This window comes from Carassius auratus, chromosome 5 (genome assembly GCF_003368295.1).
Source record: "Carassius auratus strain Wakin chromosome 5, ASM336829v1, whole genome shotgun sequence".
NCBI classification, from domain to species: domain Eukaryota; kingdom Metazoa; phylum Chordata; class Actinopteri; order Cypriniformes; family Cyprinidae; genus Carassius; species Carassius auratus.
Genome location: NC_039247.1, coordinates 9,884,264 through 9,912,141, shown reverse-complemented (window position 1 = coordinate 9,912,141; position 27,878 = coordinate 9,884,264). Strand labels below are relative to the sequence as shown.

At 35.5% G+C, this 27,878-nt stretch overlaps 1 protein-coding gene across 1 annotated transcript in view; it reads right to left on the bottom strand.

Moving 5' to 3' along the window:
- Positions 1 to 12,601: 12,601 nt before the first annotated feature.
- Positions 12,602 to 27,878, bottom strand: part of LOC113074426 (ubiquitin-associated and SH3 domain-containing protein B-like) — a 28,340-nt gene continuing 13,063 nt past the window's right edge. The window contains exons 2-14 of the mRNA XM_026247277.1: positions 21,990 to 22,043; positions 21,428 to 21,614; positions 19,955 to 20,153; positions 19,703 to 19,872; positions 19,104 to 19,312; positions 18,482 to 18,632; positions 18,266 to 18,383; positions 17,349 to 17,471; positions 16,887 to 16,979; positions 16,605 to 16,749; positions 16,326 to 16,432; positions 16,133 to 16,242; positions 12,602 to 15,417 (exon numbers count right to left, since the gene is read on the bottom strand). Coding sequence (XP_026103062.1) covers positions 15,280 to 15,417; positions 16,133 to 16,242; positions 16,326 to 16,432; positions 16,605 to 16,749; positions 16,887 to 16,979; positions 17,349 to 17,471; positions 18,266 to 18,383; positions 18,482 to 18,632; positions 19,104 to 19,312; positions 19,703 to 19,872; positions 19,955 to 20,153; positions 21,428 to 21,614; positions 21,990 to 22,043 — 1,804 coding nt within the window. The 3' untranslated portion in view covers positions 12,602 to 15,279. The remainder of the gene's footprint in view (positions 15,418 to 16,132; positions 16,243 to 16,325; positions 16,433 to 16,604; positions 16,750 to 16,886; positions 16,980 to 17,348; positions 17,472 to 18,265; positions 18,384 to 18,481; positions 18,633 to 19,103; positions 19,313 to 19,702; positions 19,873 to 19,954; positions 20,154 to 21,427; positions 21,615 to 21,989; positions 22,044 to 27,878) is intronic.

Sequence of the window (27,878 nt, the reverse complement as noted above, 5' to 3'; positions counted from 1 at the left end):
ACTTGCCGTGGTGATTTTTTTAAATGACCTTACAAAGGGAATCATTATTGTATTTTTAAATTGCAGCTTCCAAACACGTCAAATAATTTTTTCATACAGATGAAAAAGTCATTCTGAGGAAATATGCATAGTTTCACGACTTTACAACACTGTATGGATAACAGAAAACTAAAAAAACTGTCAGACATCTCATCTCACTCTGTCCCTCTGTTTGAGTATATGTGCTTCAGACTTCCATTGTCTGAGAGAAATAGCGCCCCTACAGGTTCAATTCCCGAACTTTTACTTTCACTTTTAAATCGGTTAAAAATACAAACAAATACTTAGATTTAATTCACACTGACAAGCTAAACCAACATATCTGATTATTACCGGTTCAGGGCTCATGGATAAATTATTTCTGGCCAGAGATATGTGAGAAATAGGAGAGATTAATCACCGCTGTGATCACGAGCGTCTGGAGTAAAGAGCTCAGAGAAAACGAATTTATTCCTGTTTTAAAGCTTTTAAAAATAAATTATTACAGCGATATCACACAATCAACAAATTAGAACACACAAAGAGCTGAATTAAGATGTTTTTGAACTGTTTGTGTGAAAATGAAATATTTGTGGCTGCCTATCTGAAATCACGCCTCCGATCAGCGCGTACAGTGTCCAGCTCAAAACAAACGAATTTATTCTTGTTTAAGAGCTTTTTTAAATAAAATATTACCACAAATGCACACAATAAACCCATTGTAACACAACAAGAGCTAAATGCAGGTGTTTGTGACCTGTTTAAGTGTGCAAGACTATTTGAAAGCGCGACTGGCAGAATAACATATCTCTCGAGCTGCAGGATTCTGTCTTTCGTCGTACGAACGAACACATCACGGACAAGATTATTTCAAAACACATAATAGCTTGGCGAATATAAACGAAAACAGCCACGTGAACATAAACTGGATCTACTGGATTTGAATATTAAAGTGACCACATTTACCACTTGCTTCTGTCTTCAATTTTAATCTATATAAAAAAGGAAACTCATTCGACTTGGCTGCTTTTTTAATGTGTGCGTATTTATTTATTTATCTTTTTATACATTTTGTATAATTTCATAGTTTGTGTATTACAATTATAAAAACAAAAATAAAATTAGCCACTCACATAGAAATAGCTTAGGCCTTAACCTTTTTCTGACAGTTTTAGGGATTTTTAAAAATCCTAAAAAAACCTTATTTGTGCTGCAAATAATAATTTCAAACTCATTTGATACTGACCTATGACATCCTGTGACATTATATTTATTTTAATTTACATAATCTCATGGATGTAACAGTAAATCTGTTCAGCTCACAGATCAATACTAAGCTGTAATGCAAGCAGAACTTTCACAAATGCTTATGAGTCATTTAAGGATTTGATAACACTGTAAAATAATGTCTAATTTGTTAACATTAGCAAATGCATTGATAACACTTTATAATAACTGCACTCATTAGTAAATAGTCAGTTCATGCTTTATAAAGCCTTGTCCCAATATTAATAGTCAGGAGTAAGCAGTTCATAAATACAGCTATAAATAGCTTGTCCTTGGTTTATAAGCACATTTATTAAAAAGGAGAGTAAAGGGTCAGTTATCTTCCTATGAAAAATAAAAGATAAAAATAAACAAACAACAACACAGATTGATACAGAACTCAGAAATTTTATTGTGGATTTATGATAAAATCAGCCTGTAAATGAATTCATACTCCTCCTCATACTACTCCATACTCCTTTTTCAACATGATGCCAATATACTGAGATGTTAAATTGTGAATGGGTTTAGGATAGCTTAAATGGTGTTGCCATAGAGATTTATTAAAGTAACATAAAAAATACAATAATTATTTTACTATATCTTTAAAATTTTTCATTCTAACTTTTCATAATTTTTTATATAAGTAGAAGTCCTCATTTGAAGGAAGCACAGTAAGTTTCATAGCTTTATCATTTTCAAGAGCCAGCATAAAATTAAAACTATCATAACTTATAAATCAAGCTTGCAATTCTTAGTACCAATAATGGCCACCAGAGGGAGCTATAGGATTACTTTTAAATAATTATTGTAGAAACGAGTATGATTTAAATCATTTATAGAAATCTTTCAAATAAAATAATATGTATTTTAGGAATTTTACTGATAAAATGACCCTCACTTAATTAGAATAACAAGCTGAAGTATTGTGAAGTGTATATTAAGAATAATTCTTTATAGGCTTTATGGACAGATACGTTTTGAGTGACTCTTGAAGGTTCAGCACCACATCCTCTTTTACCACTGTTTAAAGAATTAATCTTACAGAACAGGTGTGAATGAATTTTGGATAGCTTGAATGGTTTTGTCGTGGTGATTTTTTGAAATAATAGTAAAAAAGGAACCAGTAAATGTCTTTTTATTTTTTTAAAGTGCAGCTTCTAAACACTTAAAAAAAAAATGTACACATAGAAGACAAGTCATTCTGAGGCATATTTCCTCAGAATGACTGGTCTCATGACAATAGTTTCATGACTTTACAACACTATATGGATGATAGAAAATTAAAAAACTATCATACATCTGATGTCACTCAGTCCCACTGTCACTGTGGGTAATGTGTGTGTGTGTGTGTGTGTTAAGTGAATTAGGTGTGAAACTATCAGGGAGCATTTAGTCTCCAGCGCCAACATTTTACAGAACTGCCACTTTCCTGGAGTCTCCAGAATTACTCGGTGTCAGGCACTGAGAGACTTAAGATTCCAAAAAATGATTTAATTAGAATACCATGAAGTATTGTGAAATACTATATATTAAGGCTTTATATATAGGCTTAATAAACAGATTAGAGTGACTCGTGAAGGACCAGCACCACCTCCTCTTGTTCGATGGTTTGAGGAATATATCTTCCAGAATCCAGGATTAAAATTTAGGAGCTCATTTTTATTCCACCTCCTTTCCTGAAAGTCTGTCTTGCAGAATTGACTAAAAATTTATCTTCACATTAATTCCTAATTATTTTGCAATTCTTTTTGTCAGTTCTTCTTGACCTGTTTTTCTCTTCCAGCTTTCCTGGACTATTGTATAGCACTCATAAATGATTAAATAAAAAATAATGGTAGTTATTAAGATTGATATGGTTTGGAATTGGTAAAATGTGCTTGGAAAAAAATCACAATAAAACAATGTTTTAATGTTTAAGTTTGGAATATTAACTGACATGAATGAATGCTATATAAATATTGTTCATGTTAACATAATGTTTATAAATGGAATCTTATTGTAAAGTGTTACTAAAGTTATATATATATATATATATTGTTCTGTGAATGTGATTTTAAAGTCTAGATGATTCGGATTAACCCTTTAACTGCCATATCCTTTAAAACCTCACTGCCAGAGGGATATTGTGAATGCATTTGCCCGCTGGGCACAGTTTACCTGATGCCACCGGGGGTGGCGATGGCATTGGTGGCTTGAGCCCGCCATCGCTGCTTGCAGCTATATTTATTATTAGGGCTCAAGCCTGGAGGGCGAGAGCCCTATTGTTTTCCTTAGGATTATTTGTTATTATTATTATTATTTATTCTTCTAATTTTTTTCCAAGGTTTCGGGGGCTTTTGGGGTCCTTAACATGCTTAAAAAGTCTTGAAAATTGGCACACACATTGGAACCTGCGGCCATTAGGGCCGGGCAGAGAATGATACACGGGCGTGGCACAGGGGCTCTACAGCGCCCCCTGGAATACTGAGGGCCATATATCATACATACTTGCACATAGACACACGAAACTCGGTACACATGTAGATCTCATCAAAACAAACAACTTTCTTACTGCATGTCATAGGCTCCGCCCAACAGGAAGTTGGCTATTTACAGTTTAGTATTCATATTTTTCGTCAAAGTTGTGGGGGCTTTTTGGGTCCTTAACATACTCAAAAACTCTTGAAAATTTGCGCACACTTTGGAATCTGTGGCCTTTAGGAGCCTGCAAAAGCTGGGACCCGGGCATGGCACAGGGGCTCTACTGCGCCCCCTGGATCACAGTCAGAAATTTTGATGTATAGCTCACACATACTTGCCAATATTCATATGAAACTCAGTACACATATAGATCTCATCGTGCCGAACAACTTTCGTATTGAATATCATAGGCTCCGCCCAACAGGAAGTCAGCTATTTAGAGTTATGTAAAAAGCGCATGCTCTGGAATTTGAAATACTTGTCATAGGTTTTTTACTCGATTGCCGCCAAACTCGGTCAACATGATCTCAAGACATTGGGGATGAAAAATTGCCAGGGGATTTTTGATATCTCGAACGGTTTGCTCATGGCGAGGCTTTGAAATTATGGTGAGAAATGAGAAACAGGAAGTGTCTAATACTATCCACATACATTTCCTAATTTTAATCAAACTTCATCAGATTATTCATTGTATGATGTCGATTGCATATATGTGACTATTAGGAGTCAAAGTTATAGCGCCACCAACTGGCAACAGGAAGTGTGTCATTTTCAAAATGCTTTGAATTCAGCATCTTATTTTTACTCGATTTGCTTCAAACTTCATCAGAATAATGTTAAAACACAGCCGATATAAATCTGCAAGGGGGATATTGATATCTAAAAATATTGTTGCCGTGGCAACATGTCAAACTGGAATACTTCTCAGGTGATTTTGAGGCATATAACATACTTAGAATTTCATCAAACTCAGAACACATATCAGTATTAGTGACAGCTAGACACTGGCACAATTTCATAAGAGGGCGTGGAAGAGGCACTCTATAGCGCCACCTTTTGTCAAAAGTGGGGGGGTTAGTTTTAGCTACAGACACCAAACTCAGTACAAAAATTGTTCTTATCAAGACGGACAACTTTCTAATTCACAGTCATCAGCTACGACCAACAGGAAGTCGGCTATTTTGATTTGAATGTGGATTGTTTTTTACATTTAGCTGTGAATTAATGCATACTGCTCAGAGGAGAGTAACACTATACACACCAAACTTTGTCTACATGTTGAAAAAACATTTAGGAACTTAAATTGTGAATGGGTTTTGGATAGCTTGGATGGTTATGTCGTGGTGATTTTTTTAAATGACAGTAAAGATGGAATTATTAATTTTCCTGCATTTTTAAATTCCAAACACTTCAAAACCTTTTTTCATACAGAAAAAAAGTTATTCTGAGTAAATATGCATAGTTTCATGACTTTACAACACTGTATGGATAACAGAAAATTAAAAAACTGTCAGACATCTCATCTCACTCTGTCCATCTGTTTGAGTGTGTGTGCTTAGACTTCCATTGTCTGAGAGAAATAGCGCCCCTACAGGTGCAGTTACCGGACTAAAAATGGGAGGAGACTCTCTTTTGGTTTCACTTTTAAATCGGTTAAAATACAAATAAATAATTGGATTTAATTCACACTGACAAGCTAAACCAACATATATGATTATTATCAGGTCAGGGCTCATTAATAATTGATGTGTGGTCAGTGATAGGTTAGAAACACGAGAGATGAATCACCGCTCTGAGCAGGAGCGTGTGGAATGATGAGCTCAGAAAAAACGAGTTTATTCTTGTTTTATAGCTATTTAAAATAAAGTATTGCAGCGATATCACACAATTCACCAATTAGAGCACACCAAGAGCTAAATTAAGATGTTTTTGAACTGTTTGTGTGAAAATGAAATATTCGCGGCTGCCTATCTGAAATCACTGCCTCCGATCAGCGCGCACAGTGTCAGTTCAAAACTAACGAATTTATTCTTGTTTAAGAGCTTTTTAAAATAAATTATTGCCATAAATGCACACAATACATCCATTATAACACAGCACGAGCTAAATGCAGGTGTTTGTGACCCGTTCAAGTGTGCAAGACTATTTGAAAGCGCGACTGGCAGAATAACATATATCTCTCGAGCTGCAGGATTCTGCCTTTCGTCGTACGAACGAATACATCAAGGACAAGATTATTTCAAAATACATAATAGCTTGGCGAATATAAACGAAAACAGCCACGTGAACATAAACTGTTGAGAAATAAATCTGAAGTGGATCTACTGGATTTGAATATTAAGTGACCGCATATACCAGCTGCTTCTGTCTTCAATTTTAATCTATATAAAAAATTAAACTCATTCATCTTGGCTGCTTTTTTAATATGTGTACGTATTTATTTATTATTTTGCTCTAACAAGACTTAATCTATATTTAATTAAATCAATTACATTTTATTTTACATTTGATTTGTCCATTTCTGCATCTAAACGCCTAAAAACCTAAAACATATGCTCTATTATACTATTGTTAGCAATTTCTTTATCGTCCAATTTATCTGGTGTACACTTTTATTTTCATAATAAACTTGTTTGTTAGATTATACACAGTTACAGTGGTCTATAATAAATATTGACGGGTTTATTCAAGCTGTTTAGAATGAATGCAGTAGGCTAATTTTTTAAAATGTAAATCCAAAAAAAAAAAAAAAAAAAAAAACATTGGAAAAGAATAACTGTTGTACTTTTTAATAAATTTTGTATAATTTTATAGTTTATGCATTATAGTTATAAAAACAAATAAATTTAGCCACTCACATAGAAATCTTAGGCCTTATCCTTTTTTGACAGTTTTAGGGATTTTTAAAAATCCTAAAAAACCTTATTTGTGCTGCAAATAATAATTTCAAATTAATTTGATATTGACTTCTGACATCCTGTGACATGATATTTATTTGAATTTACTTAATCTCATGGATGTAACAGTAAATCTGTTCAGATCACAGATCAAGACTAAGCTGTAATGCAAGCAGAACTTTCACAAATGCTTGTAGGTCAATAAAATCATTACAAAACATTTACAAATCATTTAAGGGATTTGATAACACTGTAAAATAATGTCTAATTTGTTAACATTAGCAAATGCATTGATAACACTTTATAATAACTGCACTCATTAGTAAATAGTCAGTTCATGCTTTATAAAGCCTTGTCCCAATATTAATAGTCAGTAGTAAGCAGTTTATAAATACAGCTATAAATAGCTTGTTCTTGGTTTATAAGCACATTTATTAAAAAGGAGAGTAAAGGGTCAGTTATCTTCCTATGAAAAATAAATAAAATAAAAATAAACAAACAACAACACAGATTGATACAGAACTCAGAAATGTTATTGTGGATTTATGATAAACTCAGCCTGTAAATGAATTAATTCTCCTCCAAGAAGACACAAGTAGTTCACACCAAACTTTTTTAACATGAAGCCAATATACTGAAGATGTTAAATTTCGAATGGGTTTAGCTTTATCATTTTCAAGAGCCAGCATAAAATTAGAACTATCAGAACTTATAAATCAAGCTGGCAATTCTTAGTACCAATAATGGCCACCAGATGGAGCTATAGGATTACTTTTAAATAATTATTGTAGAAACAAGTATGATTTAAATCATTTATAGAAATCTTTCAAAGAAAAATAATATGAATTTTATGTATTTTACTGATAAAATGACCCTCACTTAATAAGAAAAACAAGCTGAAGTATTGTGAACCGTATATTAAGAATAATTCTTTATAGGCTTTATGGACAGATACGTTTTCAGAGACTCTTGAAGGATCAGCACCACATCCTCTTTTACCACTGTTTAAAGAATGTATCTTACAGTACAGGTGCGGATGAATTTTGAATAGCTTGAATGGTTTTGTCGTGGTGATTTTTTGAAATAACAGTAAAAAAGTAACCAGTAAATGTCTTTTATTTTTTTTAAGTGCAGCTTCTAAACACTTCAAAAAAATGTACAAATAGAAGACAAGTCATTCTGAGGAAATATGCATAGTTTCATGACTATACAACACTATATGGATGATAGAAAATTAAAAAACTATCATACATCTGATGTCACTTTGTCCCTCTGTCATTGTGGGTAATGTGTGTGTGTGTGTGTGTGTGTGTTAAGTGAATTAGGTGTGAAACTATCAGGGAGCATTTAGTCTCCAGCGCCAACATTTTACAGAACTGCCACTTTCCTGGAGTCTCAGAATTACAATGTGCCAGGTTCTGAGAGATCTAAGATTCCAAAAAAATGATTTAATTAGAATACCATGAAGTATTGTGAAATACTATATATAAAGACTTTATATATAGGCTTTATGAACAGATTAGAGTGACTCGTGAAGGACCAGCACCACCTCCTCTTGTCCGATGGTTTGAGGAATATATTTTCCTGAATCCGGGATTAAGATTTAGGAGCTCATTTTTATTCCACCTCCTTTCCTGAAAGTCTGTCTTGCAGAATTGACTAAAAATTAATCTTCACATTAATTCCTAATTATTTTGCAATTATTTTTGTCAGTTCTTCTTGACCTGTTTCTTTTTCTTCTTCTTTTCTGACCTCATGACCCAGTCAGCATTTTTTGTACAATGGTCAAGTCCTAACTTATTCATTTCTGTATTGCATTTGTGTTTGATATTTCTCATGGGTATTTCATAATTTTCTACTTTGAGTTAAAACAGTTTGAGTTAAAACTCTTTTTTAGCGCATTTCATCTGTAAAAGAAAACATGCCTAATAATTCTGCACACATGAATATAAGGAGTTTTTCTCTTCCAGCTTTCCTGGACTATTGTATAGCACTCATAAATGATTAAATAAAAAATAATGGTAGTTATTAAGATTGATATGGTTTGGAATTGGTAAAATGTGCTTGGAAAAAAATCACAATAAAACAATGTTTTAATGTTTAAGTTTGGAATATTAACTGACATGAATGAATGCTATATAAATATTGTTCATGTTAACATAATGTTTATAAATTAAATCTTATTGTAAAGTGTTACTAAAGTTATATATATATATATATATATATATATATATATATATATATATATATATATATATATATATATATATATATATATATATATATATTGTTCTGTGAATGTGATTTTAAAGTCTAGATGATTCGGAATAACCCTTTAACTGCCATATCCTTTAAAACCTCACTGCCAGAGGGATATTGTGAATGCATGTGCCCGCTGGGCACAGTTTACCTGATGCCACCGGGGTGGCGATGGCATTGGTGGCTTGAGCCCGCCATCGCTGCTTGCAGCTATATTTATTCTTCTTCTTCTTCTTCTTCTTCTTCTCCCGAATGAATCGCATTTTTGAGGGCTTTAACATGCTCAAAAAGTCATGAAACTTTGCACACTCGTCAAACCTGGTGAAAATTTTCGTCTGATATAGGATTCAGAAGAGGGTGTGGCAAAATGGCTCGACAGCGCCACCTATACCAAGAAAATCAACAGCCTTCCAGCTATGTTTCACGTACATGCACGAAAATTGGCACACATATGTAACACACCAATACCTACAAAAAAGACTCTTGGAGCGAAATTCTAAACCCAACAGGAAGTCGGTTATTTTTAATATTATGAGCATATTTTGTGTAATTTTGGTCATTTCCATGTGTTGTATTTTAACGAACTCCTCCTAGAGAGTTCTTCAAATCAACACCAAATTTGGTATGCCTAATCTAAAGGCCTTTGCGATGTTAAATTGCGAAGATCCTGACTTTTCGTTGAAGGGCGTGTCCGTGGCGGCCTGGCGAATTTCGATGATTCGCCATGAAAAATGAAGTTGCTATAACTCACACATACAATGACCAATCTGCCCCAAACTTCACATGTTTGATGAGACTCCGAACCTGAACAGATTGACATGCCCATATTCAGTTATAGTCATAGCGCCACCTATTGGCAACAGGAAGTGACATATTTTACGCTGCGACGAACTACTCCTAGAAATTTTATGACATCAATGTCTTTTTTGTGGTCAGTCTAATCTAAAGGCCTGTGCGATGTTCAGTTGTGAAGATCTTGAGTTTTCGTTAAAAGGCTTGTTCATGGCGCCGCGACGAAGTTCGATGTCTCGCCATGCGAATAAAAGATGTTATAACTCAGGCATAAGATGTCCGATCTTCCCCAAACTTCACATGTGTGATAAGAGTCCTGGCCTGAACAGATCTTCAGGCCAATATTCCACCGGGTGTGGCAGAATGGCTCTATAGCGCCACCTATACACTTTCAACGGAGTGCGCCTCGAGCTATGTTTCACGTACATGTACAAAAATTGGTACACACATGTAACACTCCAATACCTACAAAAAAGTCTCTGGTACGAAATCCGGATCCCAACAGGAAGTCGGTTATTTTGAATTTTCCCTTCAAAATTGCTGTTGTTTTTGCCATTTTCAGGGGTTGTACTTTAACGAACTCCTCCTAGAGATTTATTCAGATCAACACCAAACTTGGTCAGTGTAATCTAAAGCCTTTTGCGATCTTAAATTGCGAAGATCTTGAGGTTTCGTTAAAGGGCGTGTCCATGGCGGCCTGACAAATTTCATTGTTTCGCCATGAAATAGGATGTTGTTGTAACTCAGGCATAAAATGTCCAATCCTCCCCAAACCTCACATGTTCGATAAAAGTCCTGCCCTGAACACATCTGAAGGCCAATTTTCCATTATAATGATAGCGCCACCTGCTGGCAACAGGAAGATTGGCACATATATGGAATAAACATTGATATATTCTACTTATATTTATGAGTTTAAACGCATATTTCTCACCGTTCACCTATTAACTAAAGCCACTCGCTGCCGGTGAGCCCGGGTGCGAGGGCCCGTTCATCGCTGCTTGCAGCTTTAATTTGTATTTGTATTGTTGTTGTTGTTTGGGTTATTATTAAAGGTAAAGTGCAAAGGTAGGCATGGAAGAAGTAAGACAGTTAAGATGATTACAAGGTGTACAAATATAATGAGCAGCAACATAATACAACATTAATGCATTTCACATTCATAAGCTTGCTTTCTTCTGAAGCGGAACTTATTAGGCTACTTGTTGTATACAATATCGATATCGTTATAATATGTGCTCATCTTTATAAGAACTTGACAAAAGCATTATTTGAATAATGGGTTCTTTATGTGTATTATAGTACATTATCTGAAAAGTAGGATTTACCTGTTTGGTGGTAGAAATAAATATTCGGATGCTATCCGTCAGTCAGAGGATGGCAAATCGTCATGATTTTTCCTCAAATTCCTCTAATAGACTATAGTTAAACACCGGATTTGTCATTGTCAGTGTTATGGACCACAATGACTGACTCGTTTAATAAATGCACCTACTTGTCGTCCTAATGTTTCTTTGAAAAAGTTTACGTTTCAGGCGTCACTAATTCCAAAGCTGACTGCGATTGGTTTCACAAACGCGCGCACAAAACCTATGACGTTTGCAGTGTTCGCGTGTTTAATTCGACACATTTTATTTCATTTCATTAAGATCAATTTTTGGGAGAAAAAATAGGAAAAATGCAAACACATTTTTAAATTAATATGATTATTATAAATAAAATGAATCACGCGTTAATTTGGAGGGAGAGAAACAATGGAGGAACTTTTTTAAATGGATATTGGACCAATCAGCTGTGAGCACATCTTTAAAGGGTACATAACATACACGGTTTCATCCAATCTCGTGTTAATCTTTCTTAAGTACCTATAGAGTAGTACTACATCCTTCATATATCAAAAAAGTCTCAAGGTGTGTCTTGAGCGGAGCTATAATACTGATGTTTCGTGTTGTTGCCATTAACATTCACTTATGTGCTGATTTCCAACAAAAGACAGAAGACTGATGCAATTGTACTTACATGAATGGGGTCTTTTATCACAGTGACGGCTCCATGTTTTAACAGCAAACGATGTGCAAATCCAGCGTCGACTTAGGCCTCGTTTATTAAATAATTTGTCACTCAAAAGAACTGTTTTGCCCCGGAAAAACAACTGTATTCACTGCTCGTGTAACGCTGGGTTTTTGGGGAAGCTGAACATGGTAAACTTTCCCTCACATCCAAAATTGCACTTATTTGGAGACATTCTCGAACAAATCCTATGCAGCAGTGTCGACGATTTTGAAGCGCGTTGATATGAGCGGTCTCCCTCTCCTCTGGTCAATGTGTGTGCGCGGGCGCGCTTTTCCAGGAGAAATGCTCATATAAGGACTTCCGTTTTCATCTACAGCATTAGATCCACGATCGAAAAAAAAACCCTCCGAAACTTGTACCAATCTGGAAGTAAGATTTCTGGCACAGAAATTCTCAGTCATTCTTCTAAATTATTTTTTAAAACTTTGGCCATGTTTAGCATGATAATCCATCTCTTTAATACTGTGAAAAACTCTGAATACACAAAACACACCCCCCCCCCCCCCAACTCAGAAAGGTGATCTGTAATTGAAAGGTTAACCTAATCAAAATACTATGGTATAATGATAAATAAATAATCACAAATAAAAAAATATATAATACACCGATAAATTAATTTACTTTAAATCATAATCTTTATATTCGAAAATGATTAGGCTGTGCCTGCAGGGTCCAAACTGAACAAGCTATTTGTACAGAGACCTTTATTGATTTCAAAAGCAATAACACAATCATTTAATTTTTTTGTATTATTTTTGTAACCTTTACTTAGTAATTTCATTGCAGTAACCATATTGCAGTGTAAAGTATGACAAATATCACAGAAAGAACTCTGCAGGATGACAAAAGATTTATTTCCAAACATGCTTTACAAATGTTACGCATGAAAATAAGTCTTAAAATAAATGTCTACAACCTCAAAGGGTAGCTTCGTGATGGAATGTGACTTCAGAATTTCTTTTAAAAAAAATACAAATAAATACAAATAAAATAGAGCACTGAACTATAAATGTAGGCTATGTTTTGTGCAATCATTTCATGTAGCTACAACTTTTCAGTATGGAGGGGTTACATTTGCTTTTTCTTCTTGAGCATGCAAGGATAATTTTCAAGATGCTAAAACGCCCCCAAGTAAAACTTGAATACCTTTAAATGAATCAGATAAAGTTTACCTTGACCTTGAGATGACCTGAATGAAAGCATGCAACTGTATAGAAACTAAAAACTACTCATTTCAGGGAGGACCAAACCACAATTAATAACAATAGCTAAAATAGCAATCTGTATTTCTTACTATTTTGTATATTCATTGATTTCCTCAGTCACTGATCAGTAAGTGTACATAAAACATCTCATGATTCTGAAGAGCATCAGGAAAAAGATAAATCCTAATGGACAAAATGGGAATAGTTGGTCAGAATATGCTTAAAGTATACACATTAAAAAATGATTTACTCTGCCTCTGAAAAAAAATTAAATATTGAAGCACTTTGGCTCATATTACATCGTCATTCCTTTTCAAACAGTAAGAAGTTGCACACATAGCATGCTTCTGAACACATATAGTGACAATATTACCTCTGATCAGCTTTTGTCCATCTGTACTCGTTTAACTCTCCGTGGTAATACACAATAATAGTGGTTTGCCATATTTGGAAGAACAAGGATTTATCTATTCATGGTAGACATGTTGTAATGGCAGACAAGGGCAATTTAATAAGGTAATTCTTATATATATATATATAAGAGACCAGCATTTTCATCTTCCAGCACATGAACAAACACTCAACCACACCAACACACACTTATGCTGGCTTGGTTAATTAGAAATCTCTACATAAATTCATTGATACTGAGAAAAATGTCTCATTTAAATTCATGAGTAGGAAAAATTTAGAAGGTTATGTTACTGCTGAGCTGGAAAATGCCAAATGAATGACATATTTGTCTTAGACTCCCTGTACTTTGAAATTTTTGAAAAGGATAGTGCACCCAAAACGAAAAAAATCTATAATAATTTACTCCCACTAATGTTGACTCCTGACCATTGATTGGCATGTTTGGTAAAGTCTAAAACTATAGCAAAATCCTATAAACCTCTTTTGCTTGTGTAGTGCATTGCACATCTCATTATGCATGCCTCCTCCTTATCATCATTAAATGTCAAACCATAGGTGGGCTAAAATAGTAATGAAGTTCAGGGAACACAGATGGCATATTACAGTAATCGTAACAGATATGCTTATGTAAGTCATCAGAGTGGGGAGAAACACTGCATTATATAGTGATTTATATATCATCATTTGCTATGGCTTAATTTCTCTATTCCAACAACAGGAAACAACAAACAAAAACCTGAAGCCTCAACATATTCTCTTTACAACTATATGACTATGAATACATAAATAAATGCAGTTATAATTTTTCCATTTAAAGGTGAAACACATCAAATGGATTTTACTATGTTACTTAGTATATACAGACACGTTACGCATTAATGTACAATCCTTTACATTGCTGAAGCATTCTTTCCTGTTTAGTTGGATATTTCAAGTGCTCAGAAAGTAAAGCTTACCTTACAGCAACATGTTCCTTAACAGCTGCACATAACATTATTTAAGCTGCTGCTTATGAAGTTGTCACCATTTGTGGCACTGCTTTTGAAAGTTTGATGACGTCCTTACTGGGTTTATCATCTCACCCTTTTAAAATGGCCCCTAGCATGCAAAAAGTGTGACAGTACATCTTTAAATACCATCTCCAAATAAGCCCTAACTAACAGTCCTCCCAAAGTGTCCTATAGTTGCAAAGTGTAGCAGCATGACAGCAAGGCACAAGACGAATGTGCTGTCCACCAAATCCACTTCTAAACTACTTTAAAGCTGCTTCATCTCTGTTTATCTGATTGCCAGAATATTCTTGTGCTTTCATGAGTTGGTGAGTGGGTTTGTGCCAGGTGTAATTGGGAAATCTTGATGCAATAGGTGGCGCATGTCTATTTGATTCACAGTGTAATATAGGGAGACGTCTTTCCCCCCTACAGAGTGTAAGAAAATGGAGTTTCCAAAGGGTTCGGAGACCCAACTCGAGGCCAGCGGCATCCATTTTGGAAGTGTTGGATGACTCATCAACTCACTGAGGCAGGAAACCTGAGTTTATCGCCGTGTATTACATCCTGTGTTTGATGTATGTCTTTGAAACTCTCCGATATTTAGTTTCGTCTGGGCTACAGTTGGAAGCAAGTGTTCTGCTGCAGCTTGTCTATAGGCCAGTAGGCCATAGGCAAATGGTGTTTGAGCACATTATGGAAATCTACCACAAATATTACTGCTCTTATGCTTTATATATTAAGACAGGGCCAATGAGGTGTACTGCAGCAGTGCAAGAACGTGGCTATGGAAGCATGAGCCTTTTATAGTGCTACAATGCAGGTCTGTGAAGATGTGACTTGAAAGCATGTCTCTGTTGCCTTTGGAGGAGGAGCAGTGAGGGTAAAAGTTGCAGAGCCTCCTCAGTCCTGCAGCAGCGTTTCTCTCCAGTTAAAGCTGTGATTGGGTCCATGCGTGAGCGGCAGGATGGGTGGATCCACGAGCTGCCAAACGCCCGTCTCGCCCATCTCCTCACAAGCACAAAAGCCCAAGTAAGGTATCTGTGCGAGAGAACATGGAAGAGAGAGAGTATCTACAGTAGATTGTAAATATCAAATATCATATAATATAAGACTGAAATAAAAACCTAAATATATACCAGTATTCAAACACATTTTGTGTGTGTGTGAGAGAGAGAGAGAATGTCTGCATTTATGTAGGCAAAAACACAGCAATATTGTGAAAAAGTAAACTTGTTTCCTTTTTTATTATTTATTAAAAAACCTAATTTATTCATGTGATGACAAAGCTGAATTTTCAGTAGCAATTACTGCAGTTTTCAATGCCGCAATATATATATGAAAGCGATGTGACATTCAGCCAAGTATAGTGACGCATACTCTGTATTTGTGCTCTGCATTTAACCCATCCAAAGTGCACACACACAGCAGTGAACACACACACAGAGCTGTGGGCAGCCATTTATGCTGCGGCGCCCGGGGAACAGTTAGGAACACCTCAGTTATGGTATTGAAGGAGGGAGAGAGCACTGGACATTCACTCCCCCCACCTACAATTTCTGCCGGCCCGAGACTCGAACTTGCAACCTTTGGCTTACAAATCCTAATCTCTAACCATTAGGCCACAACTTCATTGGGTCATCATTGGGCCACAACCTCACTCTAACCATATACAAACACACACACACACACGTAAACAAATATACAAATAAAATAATTGGAAAAAATCGGCAACTGAGATCTGAAGAGATCTGACCTTTCTGACCACTTGCACAAAGTCTTTAGAGTTCTGTGGGGTCAGTCCCTGAATCTGCCTTGTACAAGCCTCCAGAGAGGAAGCATGGGCCACAATCAGCACTGTATTTCCTGTTGGACACCACATGGAAACATAGTAAACACAAAATGTCTTGAAACATAAAACCTTTGAATCAGTATAGATTCAGACCTACCCAGATTATTGCACTCTGACAGTATTTCACGCGTCACTTGGAAGCTGCGACTGATGTATGTTTCATAGGACTCCGACACGGCCAGTTTACTGATGGGTATATGAGGTCTAAAGGGGAACAAGATGACCTAATAATAATTAATAATTCCTTTCACAGTAAGAACTTATCCATGAAATCAAAGGGTGATCAATTTTTTTCATGTAAACAATTAAAAATGCGAAAATCAGAAACGTTACAATCTAAAAAAGTGTAGCAAAAATTGAACATCTAATAAAACACCTGTATGTTGTATCCACACATATATTAGCAGCCGCCAGGTCTGCAGGAGGGATCCAGGCAGGTAATGTGGTTCCCGACACCCATTTAGTCCACTCAAACAAACCTGGCTCAACTCTGATCTTAGTCTTCCCATCCTTTTGAAGACCTGAGACATACAATCCATAAAAGGAAAAGAGGCACATGGGAAGTAATTGATTTAGGAGTGTAAATGGGCATGACTAATGCATGCCCATTTGTGAATGAACAGAAGAAAGATGAAAGAGCAATGAGGTGCAGTTTTACCTCTGAGGATATTATAAGCTGTTTGCACACAGCGCAGAGAAGGGGAACAGTATACAAAGTCTACCACTGTATGACTTTCCAGGAGAGCCTCCCCTATAAAACAAAGTGCACATAAAGTAAACAAATGCTTGGGCCAACAGCAAAGCAGAAATGACACACTTTATATCTAATGCCATTAATATGTAAAACCGAAAGGAATTAATGTGATCTTGCACTTGAAGGGAGCAAGCTGTTGAACACAAGCGAAGAAATTTGGAACAATTCTTTTAACCAAACAGTTGAAGGTAGTTCCATAGCATGAAAAAAAAGTACTAGGGAAGTCAGTGGTTACCAACATTTTTCTAAAAATCTTCTTTTGTGTTTAGCAGAAGAAAGAAACTCATACAGCTTTGGAAAATGTACAGTGTGAGTAAATTACAACAAAACGTTTTTGGCTGGATTTAACAGTAATGAGGGACAGACCGACTAGACGAGCCTGCGTGGATCCGAACACAGTGATAGGACAGTCCTTATCATAGTCCCTGTACCCCCCACTCCTCGCTGGGAGACTCAGTGGCATGTTGAGGTTTGACCGCACATACCGACCTGTTTAAGACATATGTTTAAGAAATATGCACAAATGAGCACACATCAAGATATTAAACATCAACAGGGTTCTCACACATTTTGGCCAATAAATTCCCATGAATTTCTTAGATTGCTGGATACAGTTGCTACTTTTTTGATAAATGGCGGATAAAATATTTAGAGCTTAAAGGGTTAGTTCACCCAAAAATGAAAATTAGGCTGTGTTTTACTCACCCCTGAGGCATCCAAAGTGTATATTGTTATTTCAGATGAATCCAATCGAAGGTATATAAAAAAATTGTCTTTGATCTTTCAAGTTATTTAATTCCACTCAGCAGGTGTTGCAAGCATCAGTCCAAAAAGAAGTCAAATAAAAAGCATCCAACTATATATAAAAAAAAAAGTGTCTCACGTGGCTCCGGGGGGTGAACAAAGAGCTTCTGTGTTGAATCGATGCGTATTGTAAGAAAAATATCCATATTCAAAATGTAATAATCACTTGAATCTAGCTTGCGCTCACTGGCGTTTTTTTATTTAACTTCTTTTGTACTGATGCATGCAAAACCCACTAAGTGGCATTAAACAGCTTGAAAGATTTTTAATATAACTCTGACTGGATTCATCTGAAAGAAGAAAGTCATATACACCTAATATGACTTGAGGGTGAGTAAAACACAGCCTAATTTTCATTTTTGGGTGAACTGACCCTTTAATGTAAGTGTTACATTTTAAAACTCCCTATAATTCCAGATTCCACCTGGTCATGGGAACAAATGGGGTTAAAGAACTGATTTGGAAAGTTGAGCTCAGACCTTTGGCATCAAAGCACTGAGTGATCCAGTGTTTCCCAAACACTACATCCATTCTTTCACCATGGCGACACACAAACAACGTTCTCTTAGGCAATCGAGACTGATTAGGGCATAGGATCTAAAACAAATCATAAATATTTGAATAAAACATTATACCTAAAAAAAAGTTTCAATATTCTGTCACATCAACACAAGATTCCCCCTCTAGAGTTTTACCTGCATAGGTTGACACATAACGCTCAGACTGTTGGGATCCATTGGCATGGGATCATCAAAGAGACGACCGTCCAAGTGTGAGTCAAGAAAAATCCCACCCATAGCACCCCTGATATCGGTTGGGGGGGATAAGTTAAGAAATGAGAAAGACCTAAAACAAGAGGTAAAGAGATGAAGAGATTAAAATATGTTAGTTAATGCTTTTAGTTCTAACATACCTTCACCACAGACCCATAAGATTTTGAAACTATACTATTATGATCACCAAGGATCCATTTATTTCATCATAAATACAATAAAGCCAATAATATTCTGAAATATGATTAACTTATTCCTGGGATGGCAAAAGGTAAATGTTCAGCAACCTTTAAAAATTATTCTTGTAATTTTCAATATTGAAAACAGCTGTACTGCATTATTTATCTTTTATTAACTATAATGCATTTTTCAGGATTCTTTGATAAACAGAACAGAATTAATATGAAATATAAATCTTTTTGCAACATTACAAAATGTCTTTATTGTCACCTTTGATCAATTTAATGAATCCTTGCAGAATAAAATAATTAATTTCTTTAAAAAAACTGACCCCAAACATTAGTTACTTCTTGGCCCATCTTACCCATGCAGGACCCAAGTATCACACTCATCTGCCCTATTGACGTAGTTTTCTGGTAGTAACCCAGATAACCCTGTGCTCATTGAGGTCCCATAGACCCAGCCCTCACTGGCAGTGGCCTGTTCTATAGACGACATGAAGATGAAGTCACCGGGCACCAGCTCCAGTTCATCATCATTCTGAGGCACATAGGGGTACATCACCCGCAAGGTCTTAAAACAGAAAGATAGAACATTACAAAGTCACCAAAATCCAAAAGTCAGTATATGATAATAGAATTCATTAGTAATCTATCAGCATTAACAAAAAGAGCAGTTTAATTAAATATATTCAATTATTCATAGTAAATATAACAGATTAATACTTACGACTAAGTGTATCTTATCTTATTTATAATTTGGAAATTATTAAAATAATTGCACGCATACAGATGAATCAATGTATATTTTATTTGGACTTTCGATACCATATATTTGGTACCAACAATGATAAATTATGTACTAAATTATGATAAATGATCGGACAATAATAACTTAAAACAAAACACTATAATATAAAGGATGTTAGCTAAAAAAAACAATGAATGACGACAATTGGACTACCTCATGATTGGCAAATCGGATGTCCCGTGACAAAAGCACAGCCTGCCAATCACAGCCCAATGTTATGTCTACACCTTTGGCAAGTTTTTCTAAGGATGCAAGATGGTTGGATTGGAAGTGGTAGGCCAGAGTTACATGAAGCTGCTTCTTATGGGGCTCCACACGAACATCTGGAGAGAACAGAAAATTAAGACTACTGCTCCACTGTGTCATCATCAGTTATAGGCAGGCATAGCAATAACACACACACACCTGCTTTAGAAGCCGCTTCAGTAGCAAAGTCTGTAGCAAAGCTCTTGATCACCTCAGCCACCTTCTCTTCCACAAAGAGGCCGATGAAGTTTGAGGAGGAGTAAAACTCCAGGGGCAGTGGGGAGGGGAAACGACCTTTCCACTGACCCACCACTGCCTGCAGAGCTTCACACAGGACATCTACCTTACTATCTTCACACTACAGTGACAGAGAGAGAGAGAGAGAGAGAGATGCAGTCTTACAGTGATGTTCTCAACAACACAGAAGACACACTATCATTCAAAAATTCATAGATTTCAAAAACTTTTTTTGGTTAATACAGCAAATAAAATCATAATGTTACCAAATATTTATATTCTAACTCTAAATAAGGGCTGATCTTTTGAACTTTCTAAAAACATTCCTGAAAAAAGTAGAGTGAATTCAACAAAAATAATAAGCAGAACAACAGTTTTTTATTTTTATTTTTTTTAACACTGATAGGAAGAAATGTTTCTTGAGCACTACAGTAAATCAGCATATTAGAGTGATTTCTGAAAGATCATGTGACACTGAACCTGGAGAAATGGACTGCTATAAATTCAGCTTTGCCACCACAGGAATTAATTACATCTTAAAATATATTAAAATAAAAAAAACAGGTATTTTAAATTGTAATAATATTTCACAGCATTACTGTTTTTAACAACTGATAATAAATGCAGCCTTGGTAAATTGATTGGTGGTGTATGTCATACAGATAACATGTAAGAACATAACTGGCAGCGTTGAATGTTGGGGGAGATTATCAATAAATAATTATTTAAATTTGGATCTGTTTGTTGTATCACTTCAGAAGATAGCACGTACATTTTTGTAATCAAAATGGTTTGTTGTGTCCTTTGCAACACTGTGTGCATGAACTTTTTTTATTCAACAATGAAAAATATTTAAAAATTTCATTATTCAAAAGACATTCAAAATTTCATTATTCAAAAGACAAGTTATTTTCAATTTTCTATTAAAGTGTCTGTAGTGCGTTCACAGCAAATACTGTTTGCTTCAGTTATGTTAAAATGTTTGTTTTTCCTTATTTTTAAGTCACTTTGGACAAAAGCATCTGCTACATGATTATGTAAATTTATACATGTATACTTTTTTTTTCTCAGTTATATTTATGGGCTTTTTATGCCTTTAATGGGACAGAGCTGACAGTAAAGCTTTGGGTGGAGAGAGGGGAGCAGGATCGGCAAAGGACCTTGAGTTGGGATTGGAACTCAGGTCACCTTGAGCGCAGTTGCACTGTATATCAGAACAATAACCACAAGGCTTTCAGCACGGACTATACATGTAAACTTTTTATAGTTTCTAAAGGGCTGTGCCAAAAAAAAAAAAAAAGCATTCTAAAAGTGTTAATGAGTAAAACAACACAAAAATAACAGATCTTATAAAGACACATGTTTGGATACTGTATGATGAAAAAGTGCTCTAACCATGAAGAACTGGCAGAGGGTTATGTGAGGGAAGATGTTGTGGGCTTTGTTCTTGCCACATGTAATGCGACTCTGCTGCCAAAAGCTGGAGAGCTGGTTAAGGAGGAGACCGCTGGGTTTCAGGTACAGCACATACTCCCTGGGTAAAGGATCATCCAGGAACGGGTCATCCACATGGGAAAACAACCTGCAAAATAGACATTCCAGCCATCTTCAATAAGGCATTATGAAAAGGTGAGCAGTAGTTACACTTTTAGTTTGGGACTGAAATTAACAACGTGGTTAGTTAAATTTTACCTTTAAGATAAGAACATGTCGATGATAAAATGGTTCTGACTCCGTGACAGCAGAGGGCAGTACAATCAAAGCTGAGTATCTAATTATATGTGAGCCCACCTCATAGTGTAGTTTCTTTTCAGTGTGTGTCTGTGCTCAAGTTAAAACGCTACATATTATCATTTCAAAGCTTAAAGAGTGTCTGTGGCTCAGCAAGGTTCAGCTGAAATGAATGGCTGTCCAAAACGACAGCGGTCACAGTGAACGTGTGGTTCTGCTCACTCACCAGTCACAGGCTGCTTGGACATTTCTGCCCCCAGTCGAAACCAGAGCTTTTAGCCTGTAACAGAAAGAGAGAGAGAGAGAGAGATCAGCTCAACTGCTGTACTGGCCACAAAATCAATGGCTTCCTTTCCGAAGGATGTATATCAGTACATTAGCAAGTTATCGCAGAGATGTAAAGAGTTGATCTCTGTATATAAAATATATTGTTTATCGTGCATGAAATCAAACATAGGCTAAACAAACTACATGATAACGCTCTAAAACATTGTTCCCCAGAGCATACTGGGAAAACTGGATAATCACTTGTTTAGACATTTATTTAGTTTAAAGCGAGTCAGGTGATGCAGTCACCTACAAGAAGAGCTGAAACACATGCAGTGAGGCACAAAAGAATGCACACAAAATTTAAGGTTCTGCACTTTTTATAGATCACTAATTAAATAAGCAAATTTGTGTCATTTATTATGTGACTTTATCTTTGGACAAAAAATAAATAAAATCTAATTTAATTAACTTGTGGAGTTTTAGAAGCAAGTGTTCTGCTGTCATTAAAACAAATACTTTAAATATTAAATATGAATTCAGCTGAAACCGCTTTTCTTTCCTCAAAATACAAAAAAAAATTATACAGACAATTCAAAATACTAACATTTTTAAAAGTGGTCTCAGACTTTTGGACCCCACTTTAGATGCATGCAAATAATAACAAGTGAAAAACCACAACATTCAGTCTCCCACATTATAAATAATGAAAATGATTTCTAAAATAATATTTAATATAACCTACAGTTCACTGGAATACTTGATTCTAACTGATCACATATTTGGTGCATAATGACAAAACTTTATAAGCTGAATACATTTGTACTAAAAATAATAGAATATTAGAATATTAGTGTGTGTGTGTGTTTGTGTATGTGTGTGTTTGTGTATCGGTGTGTGTGTGTGTGTGTGTGTGTGTGTGTGTGTGTGTGTGCGTACATACTACCTACAGAAACATTTATACAGATGAATTAAATTGATACAAATTGAAAGTAGGGACTTACATGGTTACAAAAATATTATATTTAGAATTAATGCTATTATTTTGAACTTTCAAAGAATCCTGAAAAAAAAAAAAACTTATAATGGATTCCACAAAAATATTACACGGGATAACTGTTTTCAACAATGATAATAAGAAGAAACATTTCTTGAGCAGCAAATCAGCATATTAGAATGATTTCTGAAAGACCATGTGACGCTAAAGACTGGAGAAATGGATGTTAAAAGTCTTGCCAACACAGAAAAAAAAAATTACATTCAAAAAATGCATTAATATTTTGTGATCAAATAAATGCAGCTCCGGGAAGACACTTCAATCAAAACCATTTTTTACAACTTTTACACAACTTAAACGGTAGTGTATATTTTTAAAGAACGTTACATTTTGCGTGTGTAAAGAGCAAGCCCTGAATTTATCAACATACTAAACATCTCACAAAGTCTCACCAAGTCTGACTCATTTAGCAGGTGTCTGGCTTTAAAAGATCATAGTGGAAAATAATATCACTTGGTCTGTGGTTTAAACAACGGTGATGAAAAAGGAAATGTGTGCTATCTCTAAGTTCATAAAACACTTGCCACAGCCTCATCTCTGTCTCGAATTCTCTTTTATTCTAGCTTAAAAGGTGTAATTATAAGCTATTTTACACTTGGTACAATAATTTAGGGTCACAGACCCACTTATTTGTGTAAGGCCATTTCTAATACACGCACACACATTCACAGTTAGTGGAAGTACATTACTTGGTACAGATAATTGCACATAATCTTCTCATGTGTAGGACGATATTATTTCCTCAGCTCACATCTATACCATTAAACAACACATAATCCAATCTAAGGTCACGCTAAACTCACTCTGTCATCTCTGTCATGTCAGCTGACATCTCAAAAGGCTTTTTTCCTGAGCCGATGAAATTATCTTCTAAATCTAATTAGTGTCTTTTTATAAAAGCTCTAAAATCACACACTCTGACTGACTCTCAAGGGAAATGGGGTGTTGTGAAGCGTGGATCTGTTTGAAACCTCAAGTAAAACTGAAAATGGAGCCTTAGGTTTGAACAAAGCTGAAAGAAAAACTGACTAAAAGACAACCGAAAGGGAAGGTCTTCTGATCAGCAATGAGCAATCAGTGGAAATATGATTACTCGTGCGAAACATTCAATCTCATGTGACCACAGACTTCGATTTCCACTCACTTCGAATCATTAAAAGTTATTCAGTGATGGATTAATGAAACAATACCAACGAACCAGGGCAACATTTTACTACAAGTGTATAGACGTGCTTCTCTTACACCTCACAAGAAAAACCATGACAAGACACAAGAACATAGAAGTCACGCGTAAGAGATGAGGGAAATTATGCAAATTATGCAGACTGTTCGAAGTAACGGAAACCTCTGGTGATCGGCGCTCCACAATGCGTATCTGACAGTCTATCAGTGCATTATAAGCAAAATAACAACATACATTTAAAATTTATGTTCATTGCAGATACACCTAAGTGGTGTATAATAGAGATTGTCACCATTTGCGGCAAAGTATGAAGTAAAAACAATTATATTGTGAGATATTATTACAATTCAATATAAGAGTTTTCTATCTGAATATATTTAAAAAAAATAAATGTATTCCTCTGATGGCAAAAAGCTGGATTTTTGTGAAATGATCCTTCAGAAATCATTCAAATTTGCCAATGTGTGCTAAAGAAAGATTTCTTATTATTACGGTAATCAATGTTAAAAACTTTGATGAATATATAAATGACAATAATGTGATCTTTTAAAAATAACTTTTAAAACAATTAAAATGTTCACACGTTTATTTGTTGGCTGGTTTATTAATTTTCCTCAGTCACATTTAAATTGTGAAGATAACTGTAAAAATCAGTAATATGTGTATTTTGTGTGTGGTAATCCAGTTCACTGTCTATGCACAGCGCTCAATTACTCTAGATTTAGTTGGCTTCCCAAAGAAAATGCCAACTAACCCTCAGGGCCCAATGCATGCTGGGATGGGGAAGCCCATGAAGCATGGCCATATGTCCACGAGTACATGAACATATATGCTCAATTACCCCCTAAATTATTGCAAATATGTATGCATTTACACACACTCCCAAGCTAAACACATAAGAAGAAATGCAATCATGTACTTAATGCCAAACTATTTCTAAAGTGTGCATATTCACATGCACAAATAAACTCCGGACATAACACACTCACCATATGGCAAGGTTTATGACATCCAAGGATGGTGAGACACATATTCGGACTTTCATACATGCATGATCAAGTTCAGATGCCTCTGGAGTCACACATACACAAATGTGTTGTTCTTAGTGAGCTATTTTGTCATGGATTAAACCAAGATGGTTCCCTAAAAAAATCCAATGTTGAAAAAATAAAAACCTACCCAAGAGTTTTACAATTAATCACAGATGCCTTGTTGTATAAAAATGCACAAGCGGATGTCACTATACAAGGTGTTTATTGTTGAAGAGTAAAAATCCCTATGCTATTGCAGAAGCATCACAAGGAAACGTCAACCATCTGGTTTGTTTTAAAGTTATTATGTAAAAGAGCTATAACAGAATTTTTTGTTGAGAAAATACTTTCCCAAGCCACTCAACATTGGTCTGTAGTTGCAGAATAGGGCGAACCAGTAGTCACTATAAACCAGCATTAATCAAAGGGATTTAGGTTTTCAAGAAGCATTTGAACAAACTCCACAGTTGCACTTTTAAGACTTCATCACACCCCAAACCTAACACTCCACCCACACACTCAAACTTTAATCATGCATACATCCACAAAAACACACAAGCGAAGCCACATACACACACAACCCATAACGATTCTTATAGAGACCATATGCTAAACAACAGGGATTTTTATTCTACCTAATATGCATATGAAATCAGAAGTGAAAATCATTCTGTTTCCGGGATCACACACTAAAAAACTTACTTAATTTGTTTGATTATCCATCAGCGTGTATATAAATGTGCGTGGGCCTGTATTGAGTTACAGGCCATCTCCTCCTCCCTTCCCCTCTGGTCAGTGCTCCAGGCAGGAACTCAATGATTTATTTATAACCTGTATTTCCTGTACAGCATTTGAGAGGGATGAAGAGGCTGGTCCAGGGAGTACATTTGTCTGGGTGTGCTTTTGTGTGTGGGTTTGGTTGAATATGACTATTCATACATGAAAAAAAAGATCTCTCTTATCTACTTTTTTTTCAGCCTTTCAGCCTGTTATTAATCATCCCTAGTAACATTTTCTTGAGAGGTGGGAGTTCAAAATGTGTAACATATGTTTTGAAAATAGTGTCCAAGTCAGTGTCTATGCATACTGTCTCGCTGCTTTGGCCCAATCTCCTACCTCTATGGGGAAATAATCACTTCCTGTTTACAGAGGGGTAAGTTAGCATGTATTCCCATTCAGCACAATACAGCGCAACACCCTCCCACACATACACACACAAAAGCACTTACAGATCTTAAAAGGTTGTCCTCAGTACAAATTATCATGTGAAGCAATGGAGCCCATTTTAGTTCCTGGACACTTTTCGCTCAAATTTTCATTACACAAACCAGTTTTGTTAATAAGCTGTTCAGTTGTAAAAAGCTCAACCACTTAAGTTAACCCACTTCAGGGTTTTTTTGAAGATACTCAACTTGTGTATAAAAAAAGCAAATATAGCATAAGTTCTATATACTCAAATAATGTTTATCTTATAAGTTTTAAGTTAAGCTGAGCATTAACATTACATATAAGTGATGTAAACTTTATTACTTGTTTTTCAGTTTGTTTAGCAAACTGAAAATGTCATATACCTAGAGTAACTACTATACACCTAAAGAAAATGTATATACTCAACAAAATAGAACACTAACAGAGGAGAACACTAATTGCTATAATGGTGACTTGAAATGTAACTTTTACAACAAAATGTTATTTGTGTCCTAAGCTCACATGCTTTGACTAAAAACAAATTATTCAAGCACAACATCACTGATCAATTTAGCCTGTTAGTCACCAATACACTTAAAATTGTAAGTTCTTGCTGTTAAACCTGTTTAAGCTGCTCATACTAAATGGTGCATTACGTTTTTAAGTAATTTCAATGGTTTTTAATTTCAAGAGTTTGTCTGACAAAGTGGAAGTTGTATTTGGTAGGGAGTTTGTAGTACAAAAACCTCTAGCAAACTTTTCACTGAGGCACCATATAAGCACTATATAAATAAAGATAACTTGACTTGACACATCACGTACCTCAGTGGGTCTCAGATAATAATTTAGATTTAAACTATGGATTTTATTGCGGTTACAAATAAGTTACCAGCCAGCTGGCAAGCAACATCTTTTTACTTGCCAGAGCCAATTTGTACTCGCATTTGATGCTTGAAGGGTGTTAATTTAGGATCTTTCTATCACACCATCTTTCTTTCTCTTCCATTCTTTTTAGTTCTCCTCCAACCCACAGAGAGTCGATGAGAGGAAAGAATAAGAAATGCAGCAGGTGATGTCACTGATTGTTCTGCAATCTCCCTCCGTGCACATATCCTCATGCACAATTGTTATCCTCTGACAATAAAACCTTCTGCCTCTGTAAGAAACGGCTGGCCGTGAAGATCTTTTCACGCTTGTCTCATATTCTAACCCCGCTAGTTAACAGTGTATTATGTTAAAACTACAGGGAAGACACTCACAGATTTTGTGAGCGTTCTTTCGTTTGGTTAGGGTGCATGATGGTGACACGGTTCATGTACAGACACTTAAAGAACCAACAGAGCATAAAAGAAGGAAAATTAAAAATATTAATGTAACTTTGGCTGTTTT